General features: G+C 38.8%; 1 protein-coding gene and 1 long non-coding RNA gene across 2 annotated transcripts; both read left to right on the forward strand.

Annotated features, from left to right (window-relative positions):
* Nucleotides 1-4,483: 4,483 nt before the first annotated feature.
* LOC112099808 (MDIS1-interacting receptor like kinase 2-like) lies at nucleotides 4,484-5,123 on the forward strand. The gene is made up of 2 exons (XM_024187282.1): nucleotides 4,484-4,700; nucleotides 4,831-5,123. Exons 1-2 carry the CDS (start codon nucleotides 4,490-4,492, stop codon nucleotides 5,121-5,123), a joined length of 504 nt encoding a protein of 167 aa, XP_024043050.1. The 5' UTR covers nucleotides 4,484-4,489.
* Nucleotides 5,124-5,780: 657 nt separating this feature from the next.
* LOC112100239 lies at nucleotides 5,781-7,806 on the forward strand. Its single transcript, XR_002906544.1, has 3 exons — nucleotides 5,781-6,307; nucleotides 6,585-6,648; nucleotides 7,614-7,806. It is a non-coding gene; the product is annotated as an uncharacterized LOC112100239 (long non-coding RNA).
* The last annotated feature ends 5,173 nt before the right edge of the window (nucleotides 7,807-12,979 follow it).

The raw sequence follows: 12,979 nt of genomic DNA on the forward strand, positions 1-12,979 counted from the left end.
GAGCAGGGATTGTATTGGAAGGCCCTGAGGGAGAGGAGATCTCTTATGCTGTAAAGTTAAAATTCGCAGCCACCAATAACCAGGCAAAGTATGAAGCCTTGATCGCAGGTTTAGAATTGGCTAAGGCCGTGAAAGCAGACAGAGTTAAGATTAAGACTGATTCCCAGCTGGTTGCGAACCATGTCAGTGAAAGATTTCAACCAAGAGAGGAGAAGATGGAACAGTACCTGAAGATAGTCAGGCAGATGATGGGGAAATTTGAAGCAGTGGAGGTGATACAAATCCCCAGGGAGCAGAATAGTCGAGCAGACATTTTGGCCAGGATGGCAGCAGTAGCCGACCCAAAAATACCAAAGTCGGTCCCTTTGGAGGTGAAGTCCAGCCCTAGCATCGAGCAGAATTTGGGGGTGCTGCGGATAGAGCAAAAATGCTCATGGATGGACCCGATAATTTCATACCTCAGAGACGGGGTATTACCACCAGATAAGCTGCGAGCTCGGAAGGTTAGAGCCCAGGACTCGAGATACACGATGATTGATGGGGTACTGTATCGGCGAGGGTATACACTACCTTTCCTTCGATGTTTGGATGAGGACGACGCGGATTACGTACTGAGAGAAGTACATGAAGGAATTTGCAGGAATCATTCTGGTGGGAGGTCACTGGCCCACGAGGTTCTAAGGCAGGGATATTTCTGGCCAACAATGCACCAGGATGCATAGGAGAAGACCAGGAGCTGTGTAAGCTGCTAGAGTTTTGCAAGTTTCTCCAACCAACCCCCAGAGAAACTCACCTCCATGGCCTCCCCTTGGCCATTTGCTCAATGGGGGATTGATCTGATCGGCCCGCTGCCAAAGGGACGAGGAGCAGCAACGCATGCAATAGTTGCTATAGATTACTTCACGAAGTGGATAGAGGTCGAAGCCCTTAGCAGGATTACAGAGAAGAAAACGACAGACTTCGTGTGGAGAAACCTGGTCTGTCGGTACGGGATCCCTTATGCCTTGGTAACGGATAATGGCAAGCAGTTCGATAATCACAGCTTCAGGGATTTCTGCCGGAACCTCGGGATAGAGCTGAAGTATTGCTCGCCTGCTCACCCCCAATCGAATGGACAAGTAGAAGCAGCCAACAAAACCATCAAGAGGCTTTTGAAAACCAGGCTTGGAGCAAAGAAAGGTGCTTGGGTTGATGAGCTATCAGGCGTACTATGGGCATACAGGACAACCCATAAGACAGCAACGGGAGAGACACCGTTCGCCTTGGCTTTCGGACATGAAGCGGTCATACCAGCTGAGATAGGAATGACCACACACCGAACAGATCATTTCAACGAGCAAGAAAACGACGAGCAGATGTGTTTGAATTTGGACTTGCTGACGGAAAAAAGGGAGCAAGCAGCCGAGCGATCAGTCATTTACCAGTAGAGGGTTGCCCGGTATTATAACCAGAAGGTGACTATACGGCAGTTCAAGGTCGGAGATTGGGTGTTAAGGAGAGTAAATCAGAACAACAAAGACTCGACTCAAGGAGTGCTCGGTCCGAATTGGGAGGGACCATATAGAGTCAAGCAGCTAGTTGGACCAGGAGCGTACAAGCTGGTTCGCATGGACGGCCACGAGGTGAAGCGCCCATGGAACGCATCACACCCCCGAAAATACTTCCAGTAAGACTTGTTCACATTTTAAAGCAATTTCTGCTCGTGCTCTTTATTTTTTATTTTTATGTTTTACGTCAAAGCAAGTTCATGTAAAATCAAAACTTGCGATTAATGGAACGTCGAGGAATGTTATTCACTTGAAACTGTGATAAATCATCTAAGGCATGCAAAGGCTCGACAAGTCTCAAAGCCTGTTTATGGCGAGACAGAAGCCAAGCATGCCAGGATCTGCTCGGCCACGAGAACGCTAGCAGAATCCCAAGCTTTGAAGAAATCATCCAAGGCATGCAAAGGCTCACCAAGTCTCAAAGCCTGTTTATGGCGAGACAGAAGCCAAGCATGCCAGGATCTGCTCGGCCACGAGAAGGCTAGCAGAATCCCAAGCTTTGAAGAAATCATCTAAGGCATGCAAAGGCTCACCAAGTCTCAAAGCCTGTTTATGGCGAGACAGAAGCCAAGCATGCCAGGATCTGCTCGGCCACGAGAAGGCTAGTAGAATCCCAAGCTTTGAAGAAATCATCTAAGGCATGCAAAGGCTCACCAAGTCTCAAAGCCTGTTTATGGCGAGACAGAAGCCAAGCATGCCAGGATCTGCTCGGCCACGAGAAGGCTAGCAGAATCCCAAGCTTTGAAGAAATCATCTAAGGCATGCAAAGGCTCACCAAGTCTCAAAGCCTGTTTATGGCGAGATAGAAGCCAAGCATGCCAGGATCTGCTCGGCCACGAGAAGGCTAGCAGAATCCGAAGCATTGAAGAATTGACTAAGGCATGCAAAGGCTCGCCAAGTCTCAAAGCCTGTCTTATGGCGAGACAAAAGCCAAGCATGCCAGGATCGAAGAAGTCATTAAGGCATGCAAAGGCTCGCCAAGTCTCAAAGCCTGTTTATGGCGAGACCAGAAGCTAAGCGTGCCAGGATCTGCTCGACCACGAGAAGGCGAGCAGAATCCCAAGCATTGAAGAATTTACAAAGGCATGCAAAGGCTCGTCAAGTCTCAAAGCCTGTTTATGGCGAGATAGAAGCCAAGCATGCCAGGATCTGCTCGGCCACGAGAAGGCTAGCAGAATCCCAAGCATTGAAGAAATCATCTAAGGCATGCAAAGGCTCACCAAGTCTCAAAGCCTGTTTATGGCGAGATAGAAGCCAAGCATGCCAGGATCTGCTCGGCCACGAGAAGGCTAGCAGAATCCCAAGCATTGAAGAATTGACTAAGGCATGCAAAGGCTCGCCAAGTCTCAAAGCCTGTCTTATGGCGAGACAAAAGCCAAGCATGCCAGGATCGAAGAAGTCATTAAGGCATGCAAAGGCTCGCTAAGTCTCAAAGCCTGTTTATGGCGAGGCCAGAAGCCAAGCGTGCCAGGATCTGCTCGACCACGAGAAGGCGAGCAGAATCCCAAGCATTGAAGAATTTACAAAGGCATGCAAAGGCTCGTCAAGTCTCAAAGCCTGTTTTATGGCGAGACAGAAGCCAAGCATGCCAGGATCTGCTCGACCACGCGAAGGCGAGCAGACTCCAAAGCATTCGAAAAATTTTTAAAGGCATGTAAAGACTCGCCAAGTCTCAAAGCCTATTTTATGGCGAGACAGAAGCCAAGCGTGCCAGGATCTGCTCGACCACGCGAAGGCGAGCAGAATCTCAAGCATTGAAGAATTTTCCAAGGCATGTGGCGAAACCATATGCCAAGCCAGAACTTGCTCAATCAGACGAAGACGAGCAGATTCTCAAACGAGAAATAACTCATGATTACAACACAAGAAAGTAATCAAAAAACATTTTTTAATTTGTTAATAATTAACAGAGGAGAGAATCTTCACAAACATGGTTCATTACAAGACAAGAAATACATCAAGAAGATGGTGGATCAGTAAGCCGAGCAGCGTCGGCGGGCTGGGCCTCCTCAGGTGCGGGGGGGGGGGGGGTATCACCAGTTGCGTCGGGAGGGGTGCTCGCCTCGCCAACATCAGCAGGGATTGCACGAGGAGGAGAGCTTTCCTCCTCAATCACGATTGGCTCCACCCCTTGGGCATTTTCCTTGGCAGCCTTTTCCAGTCCTACGCGACCAAGAACCACTGAGTTTCTACTGCTGGTCCATTACATTACCCAACACCAGAAACTGGGGGACCGGTGTTTGAGGGAAATACTTCAGTGAGACCAGACGTGATGAGCAGATGTTTGGTGGCAGAAGTCTGCGAGCAGGTGTGTCCTGTAAGAGCCAAGTAGCAGGGGAACAGGGGCAGGAATATCCTACTCATCCACGAGCACGACATCCGCGAGGCCAATTTCCTGTAAGAAGCATAAAGCCATTCCTGCTGTATTCTTGCTAAGGGTTGATTCGAGGAGACCCGGTCAACGACAGTTGGCGAGGCATGCTCTCCAGCCTGAGAATCTAGGCACGAAGGCCACGCAACCACCCACGACTACGGAAATGGAGAATCCACGTTCGAGAGGTGGGAGGATAACGGGCGTAGACTGCGAAAAACTGGGATTCAGAGGAAGCCTATAAAAAGGTAGCCAACGAAGGTAAAAGGGTTAGCAATTTTGAGATTAGAAGAGAGATAAAAGCAATTCTAAAAGAGAGAAAACAACCTAACAGCCATAAGATCTGTGGCAAGCGTTCCCCGAACCTTCATATCTGACTTGAGCGTCGGAGGGTTTGCGCCGGGAAAACAACCGGCGTACTCTGACCTGTCTGTGTGCGCAGGAACCTCTGGAGAAGAATCTTTACGAGGAGAGATCCTGGTCGTGGTGAAGTTGATCGAGCAGAGACCCTGGTCGTAGAACGAGGACAACCAGAATCTCGCATCAACAAGAACTGGGTTGGAGTCAGAGAATGAATGTGATCAAAGGCATAGCTGATGCCTTGTCTTACTTGCACCATGACTGCTTTCCTCCAATTGTCCATCTAGACATATCAAGTAAGAACTTGTTGCTGGATTTGGAATATGAAGCTCATGTTGCAGACTTTGGAATTGCTAAGTTCCTGAAGCCAGACTCGTCCAACTGGACTGAATTTGCAGGCACATATGGATACGTTGCACCAGGTATTTAGTATTTATTTGTTACCATTTTGAGGAATATTTTTGTGTTATGTGTACGGTAGCAGAACAATGCAACTAGATATTTATCTCAGAAACAGAGTAAACATTTTTTTTTTGGTCCTTGACCTTGCAGAGCTTGCCTATACAATGAAGATCACAGAGAAATGCGATGTGTACAGTTTTGGAGTGTTAGTGTTGGAAGTGATCAAAGGGAAGGATCCAAGAGATTTTATTTCTTCGACTTCATCTCCATCTCTCAACACGGATATAGCACTTGATGAAATGTTGGACCCGCGTCTTCCAGTTCCATCATGCAGTGTTCAAGAAAAACTGATATCAATCATGGAGGTTGCGTCTTCATGCTTAAATGAGAGTCCGACGTCTAGACCAACTATGAAGATAGTCAGTCGACAATTACGGATTTAACCTCGGCTGCCTTGATTGAGTCTTAATTTTCTCATTATGCTTGTAATTTGCTGGGTTTATTTTTCTCATCTATTGTAGTTTGTTTGGTCTAGTTTTCAAGAACCGGGAGGCGTTGGTTATTACGTCATCCATATATACTCGGTATCTGGTGTACTCAACTCTTTCATTTATAAATAAAATAAAGTTTGCTCATTCCTTTGAGGTTTAGTTAAAAGAACGCATGGGGCAGTGGTGAGCACACTTAAGGACATGTGGAGTCTGTACAATGAAGACCAAGATTAGTAAGATAGTTTGTAATAATTAAAAAAATAATTTCTTGCGACATGTACAAACATGTGAACCCCTCAAATGTAAATTTGGAAGTGTGTACCACTGTACTAATTAGTGGGTGGGTGCATCCGAAGATCAGCAGTTTAAATGTTAAAAGAAATCTCGGTTGAATGACTTAATTTACATTTGTCATGTCAGAGTTAGCTGATGTCCTATATTTGATCAATGTGGATGGCTGATCAAAATTAAATAATCCTTGAACGAGATTGAGGCCTTGACAGAGATACAACATCAGGGCATTGTAAAACATGACTGACATTCAATTTTTGTAACGTATGTGAATTAAATGAATAAAAAAAAAGCAAAAGAGAAAAGAGCTGGAAAACAGAGGCAAGATACACGTGTGACAGAGAGTGAGAGAGAAGCTGCCAAACCGACCCAACTACAGACCCAAAAACCCGACCCGAACTGCAAACGTGACCCGTCCTTATCTTCCGATTCCGGCCACCCTACAAGTCAATCTTGGTACCAATCTGAAGCTGAGAAGCCGGCCGTTGTATCTCTGCCATCCTCTCCGCCGAAAACTAACCGAAACGCCGACGACCAAAGCTTGAAAACCCGCGACTGTTTCGCTTTGTTCCGCCGAGATTTTCGCCGGTTTTGGGTGACACCACCGGTTGGATTTTGTTCCCCACGACTCCCTCTTCCATTTACGACCATCTACTGCAGCCGGGGACATCGTTTTGCCGTTGATCGGCCGTTGGAGGACTTACGGGTTTGGGAGCTCAATCCGGAGCCATCGCCGCGCGTGGAAGGTCACCACCGCCCCCGTTGGACTCAGTGTGGCCAGAAATTTTAGACTTGAGCTTCCCGGCCAGCGTTGACCAAATTCCGGGACCGGCAGGGGCATTTTGGTAATTTCACACTATGAGGGCAATTTTGTAATTTCTGAGCCTGTGGATATGTTAGTAATTCCTAGAATTGAGGATTGGGTTTAATTACGATTCTGAGGGTAATTCGATGGTTTACGATTTCGGAGTATTTTAATGATTTACGAACTCGAGGGCATTTTAGTAATTTTATCAACACATGAGTTGTAAATTATGGATAGATCTTTGTTTCGAGTTTATTGCATAAATTTAGTCCTAATTACGATTTACGAAAAGTAATTATGTCGTTTCCTTGATTTAGGAGGATCCGCGAGAGAGAACCGGTCCGCGGACGTGGACGATAACCGAGCGTGAACACCGTCACTGTGAGTGGAATATACAAAACTTATTTTCATAATTAATTATGATAGTAATGCATGTTTGCGAAATAAGTGTTTTAAATGTTCTGATTTAATGATTTTCTCGAAATGGATTTTGTTCACGCATTGGTATTTTATTAAAACGTTTTATTAATGATTTTGCATATCGACTTTGAATAAGCATGATAGTATTTTAAAGATAAGAAAAGTGGATTCAAATGTGATATGATTTAAAGTATGGTTAAAAGTTATGTGAATATGAGTATAATGATTGTTTTTGAAATCATTAGACAATACCCTTCCCCTCCAGATACAGTGATACAAATGAGATGAGATAGAGAGGCCTTTGGGGCCCATCTAAACACACATAGAGGCTTTGGGCCGTGTGTTTGGACGTTTCTGCCTTTTGGGGGAATATGCATGCGGTATGATGATTACAGAGATACATATATGAGATACTGACAGATATTGAGATACAGATGATACAGATGAGTTATAGGCCTTTGGGGCCCGTCTGAGCACACATAGAGGCTTTGGGCCGTGTGCTTGGGCGCTTTTGTCCTTTGGGGACTAGATTATGCATGCACAGATATGATAAGATATGAGATGGTATTTCCCTGTCTATCCGTGTAGCTCCGGGGCGTGACGGTACCTAGATAGTACGTCATTGCCCGTCCGTTGAGGTCCGGATATGACGAGATTATTCCCCTAGGTACTTGTTTGGTGATGATTTTCAGATTTGTGTATTCTATATGATATTGTGATATGATTTTCATGGTTAGTAATCTGATTTAAAGGTTAAATGATTTATTACTGGTTTCTCGTATATGGTTTGATGAAATCATGTTTGGAAATGACATGATTATTTCTTTTAAAGTAAGAATTAAATTTTCAAAAACTACTATCCACTCACTGATCTCACTGAATTTTAAACTCACCTTGTTTTTATTATATTTTCCCCCCCTCACCAGGAGGTTGCAGGTACACCAGACCGACCCAGCGACTATAAATATATTTTGAGTCTTGGCCACGTGATAGTGTTAGAAGATATAGATGTTTTTGTTAGGACATCTTGGTTATCTCATCCTGTTGGGATTGTATAATTTTGTTATATTATTCTTTTGGGATTAAGAATAAACTGAAATATTAATATTAGTTATAATATTATCTTTTTGAGACTTTGAAAATATAAAACTCAACATTTTGGTTGAAGATGTTGATCGCTGGAGTTTGTTGTATATTGAATTATATTGGGAGTGTTATATTCATATTTGTAGATTGGGAGTGTTATATTTATAAAGGAGATTCTGCCAAATTTTCGACAGAATCCTTACTAATAAAATTATTAGCAAGTCCGTTTTGATGAGACTAGATTGACTGGCCCGGGGAGATTTGGGGCGGGTCGTTTCAATTTTAGTTTATGAATTTCTTGAAAGGGGTTGGAGTCAGAGAATAAACGGGATAAAAGGCGTTGCCGATGCCTTGTAAAATTCGTTTGTTGCCATTTGAGGAATATTATCATGCAACACATTCTATAGAGATATAAAAGCTTACTAATTTATACGCATTGATCTTTAAAAAGAGAGTAAACATTTCTTATTTTCTCTTTTTTATTTGTCCTTGACCTTTCAGAGCTTGCTTACACAATCAAGATCGCAGAAAAATGACATGTACGGTTTTGAAGTGTTAGTATTGGAAGTGATCAAGGGAAAGCATCCAAGAGATCGGATGTTCTTTCCGCAGTTTCAGCTTCGTCTTCCAATGCCATTTGATGAAATATTGGATCCTCGGCTTCCACCTGATCCATTATTCGATGTTCGGAGGAAGTTAGTATCAATCACGAAGGTTGCCTTCTCTTACTTAAATGGGAATCTAGAATCCAGACTAATCATTATTATTGTTCGAGTTTCAAATATTTGCCTTCATTTCCCATTGTTTGTTACTATCAATAAACACGTGTGCTACACGTGGCTACTCAACTTGCTACCTGGCCTTGAATTAGTCTTTGTTGAATAAGTCTTGTTTGTTAGTTTTGGTTATTAAGTCTAGATTCCATTTGAATGAGTCTTCCTATTTACAAGAAACTGAATTTGTAATATTTCTATTTATTTGAAGTTCAGTGAATAATAGAAGGGGTTTTTACCAACTTCACTTGAAGTCTTACAAAGGAGGATTTTGGGTTTCCCTCGAAGTACCCAAGTGTTATAACTTTATTAATTCTCTGTTGAAGAAAAACTCTGAAACGCCAAAATAGGTAGAACTAAGGACGCCATACCATTCTTGCACGAGTTAATTATACGTATCATGCTTATGCAGGCCTTAAGTTGGAATAAAAGAATGTTTGTTGACAGAATTTTGCAACTAGAGGATGATGTACTTCATAATTAGTCTGCCTTCAACACAAAATAGAAAATTTAGTTGACAAATGGCCACAAAAGACTAGCTTCGTTTTCGCTAAAAAAGAAATAAAATCTGCTTCTATGGCCTCTGTAAACTAACTGCTTCAATGCCCCCAATTTCAAAACTATCATTGATATAGAGCCATTGAACCTGGGCTCCATATTCAACTTTTCATAGTTCCATTCTAGCGCGAAGCTTTTGAGAGCGTGGACACACTTGACACTAGATAACCCTCAGCCATAATTTTGCTGCAAAAGCCGATATAATTAATGAACCTTATTTGCACAATTTTGGAAAAAATATTTGGACCAATTTCGGTGTTCAGCTGAGCTTGTGTTGACTATTAAGCACTAAATCAATAGTCGAGAATTTATCCAACACGAGTTTCACATGGATTCCAATGAACTCTTGACCAACACAATATGGTTATGGTTTAAAAATAAAATAAATCATGTTAATACTTTGTATTAATACTTAATGCATGGACAATCGTTTTCTTTGTGCACAGACTTGTCGATAAAAAAAAAAGCTTAATGGTCCATCTATTAGTTATTAGTTTACATCTGCTTAATCTGATTAGGATGAAACGAAATTAATTGTTTCTTTGTTTTAAAAAATAAATAACTAAAACTTCTTGAATATTGGAGAATTAACAAAAGAATTGTGAATGAAGTTTTGTTTGGTATTAAGGTATTGTTATCTTTAAATCACGATTATTGTGAATAATAAAACTATAACAAAAAGTAAAAGTTGATAATATATAATAAATATAACTTTTAAATGATAGTTTTGATAAAGAAAAATATTATAAGTTTTCTATCATTAAAATCAAATCATTTTAGCTTGCAAGTCATAATAATGATAGCTATGAATTCTTTCATAAATTTATTTTGTATAAAGTGACATGGAATAAATTCATTGGTTAAGTAAAAATATGAAGCAATAAAAATAATTTATGTGAGATAAAAATATTTTATTTAATTAGTTTGTATAAAATAAATTTATATAAAAGATTTGAAATTAGTTTGCAAGTGACAATTATGATAATTACAAATTTTTGTATAAATTTATTTTATATAAAATAATATGGTATAAATTTATTAGTTAAGTAAAAATATAAAATAATAAAAATAAATTATGTGAGAAAAAAAATTTAATCTAATTAATTTAATCATATTACGTTTATATAAAATAAATTTATATAAAAGATTTGTAATTAGATTATTGCTCTTGTAAACCAGCACCGATACGTACATTATGCTATTTTCCGTCCAATACGATTAGTATTAAAAAAAGAAAAACATGGACCCCATCGACGAGACCTCACGTGGGCCCACTAATCTTGATGATCACATCTTTTTCATGTGAAAAAAACACCCCCCTTACAACGACACCGTCTTTTCTTTGGCTTTCCTTTCATTTTCGTCAGCCTCCACAAACACTTAATAGCCGCCCCATTTTCTTTCACTCCTATCCATTGTCCACGCGTCCGACGACGATTGCTTCTCCGGTTCTAATCACAAGATTTTCGTCAAATGGACGTACGAGATGGGCCAGATCTCTGTGCAGACCACACCGTCTATTCTCTTTGTGAAAAGAAAAGAAAACTATTTAAAATCTCTAAGTCACTCTATCTTCTCGTGATAAATTGAATTCAACTCTCTTTTTATCCTTTATTTATAAACAGTAAATAAAAAATCAAAAGAATTCAATTGATTATTCCTTTTGGGAAATTATTAAAAAAAAATTATACGGTAGCGAACTTCCTTGCATGAACATGACCTTAATTCAATTTATTAAACATACGTATATGTTACTTTAACATACTTTTTTCTTATAGTTTACAAAATGTAGTGCTTATTTTCTTTCGTATACCAAATAGTAGATGTGTATATTAGGTTGAAGCAAATATAATATTATAAACTCACACTATGTTGTATCATATTTGGTAAAATATTTATTGTTAACATCTTATGACAATATTATTAAATCTTCAATAAAAAATCTTCATTGTATTAAACAAATTTTTATGCAATATAAACTATGTATTTTATTATAATGGAAGCTGTTAAGAAAGGTTGTCTCAACTTTATATTAAGATTTTGTACTTATAAATATATAGTATGATCTAATCCTTACTCGTATAAATTTTTTTCATAACATAGCTATCTATAAAAGATTTAACAATTTCTTAATCTTTGATCATAAGTATTAGCATATTATAATACAATATTAAGTTTACCTTAAAGTTAATTTATTACTGTCACATTATAAATCTATAGAATTGATTTGAATTGGTAATATTGTTATGCCAAAGAAAGGTATATCAAATTTGGCTAGAACTGCCTATTGAAGTAACATATACGTAATTTGTATGGATACATTATGTAGCAAAAAAAAAGAAGATTTTTGTAACAAACTCGACAAATATCTAAATTGCAGTGTTGATGATAAATAATTAATCTCTTTTAGAATCCATTTGCTTTTAGTCTAAATCAAAAGAAAGACGATAGATTCACATAACTTTTACCTTAAAAAAGCAAACAATCCAAATTAGATAAATAGTCAACCAATTAATCAAACAAACAAGGTCCCCGCATTTAATGAGAACTTGAGCTTTTACTTTATCTCAGCAACAAGTTGAGTTTTATGTGATTTAAGATTAAAATATTAATCAAACTACAAAATTATGTCATTAAAGAAATTATATTTAAGTATTTACTTCATTAAAGTTTTAGTTAACCACCGAGTGACATAGATTCAAGACTCTAGTTGATCACTCATTTGAGAATGTTAATTCACTTACTTAGCATTATGTGGCATTTTCTTTAAAGATTTTGAATTGTTTGATAGTTGTGAGAGTAAAATTTAAAATAATAAAAATTAATATAATTATCATGTTAATGGGACCACATCAGAGTCGTTAATTCATAAAAGAATATGAATTCAAATATCACATAAATGAAATTTGAAAAAAAAATAGATTTGTTAACATCGCAGTTACAAGTTGACTTTAAATTTCTAATGAATCGGTCATAATATTCTTTTTTTTGTGAAATACTCATATTAATATTTAAGTTATTAGATAAGGATCCAATGTTAACATTTAATAAAGTTGTGCAAATTCGATAACAAAAAAATTAAATTCAAATAAAAGTAAATTTTACGTATTGTTCAGCTAGCTTGGAATGACATAGTACTCGTATGGAGTTATAATGTTCAATAATTATCTTGTTATTTTTTATTGGTTATTCGGAAATAAATGAAGTCTATTATTCAGAAAAATAATTACCTGCAAAAATCGTACACCATTTTCAAAAAGGTAATAATATTCCGAATTAATTAACAAAAAATGATACGCACCCAGGCAAGTTCACACGTAACCCACCAAAAATTGAAAAAAAGAAAAAGAAAAGAAAAGAAACAAGGAACACGTTCATTCAATTTATCGCGATACGATAAATACTTAACAAAATGTCATATCAAATTCACCATCAAAACTACGGTATTTTTTTCTATATATTAAAGAATTTTTTTTAAAAGCAAATAGAATTATAGAAACCAGCCAAAAAACAACCACTATACTGGAACTCACCGTCCCCAATTTCCCAATGAATAAAATCAATATAAAGGACTCGTGCGTGCTTTCCCTTTCCCTCCTGTTTTTGTCACCCGCCTCTTCCTCATCTCGCCACTTGTTCCCCCCACTACGCCCACAAAACGTCACCGTTTCATTCTCACTCCTTTTTCCCACATTCCTTCGTTTCATATCAACTCAAAAATTCGTTCTTTTAACATTAATAATAATAATTTTATTGAGATAAATCAATCAAAAAGGTAACTCCAACTATCTCCTCCAGCTTTTTGCTGCTTCTTAGTTTTATTGACGGTTTTGTTCTTCGTTTCATTTTTTTCAGTCAACGCTTTTGCTTCAAGA

This window comes from Citrus clementina, unplaced genomic scaffold (assembly GCF_000493195.1).
Source record: "Citrus clementina cultivar Clemenules unplaced genomic scaffold, Citrus_clementina_v1.0 scaffold_3, whole genome shotgun sequence".
Lineage (NCBI taxonomy): Eukaryota > Viridiplantae > Streptophyta > Magnoliopsida > Sapindales > Rutaceae > Citrus > Citrus x clementina.

Coding starts and splice junctions, on each gene's coding strand:
- LOC112099808 (XM_024187282.1), top strand. CDS start 4,490: ATGAATGTGATCAAAGGCATAGCTGATGCCTTGTCTTACTTGCACCAT. Junction 4,701..4,830: donor ATATGGATACGTTGCACCAG/GTATTTAGTATT, acceptor TTGACCTTGCAG/AGCTTGCCTATACAATGAAG.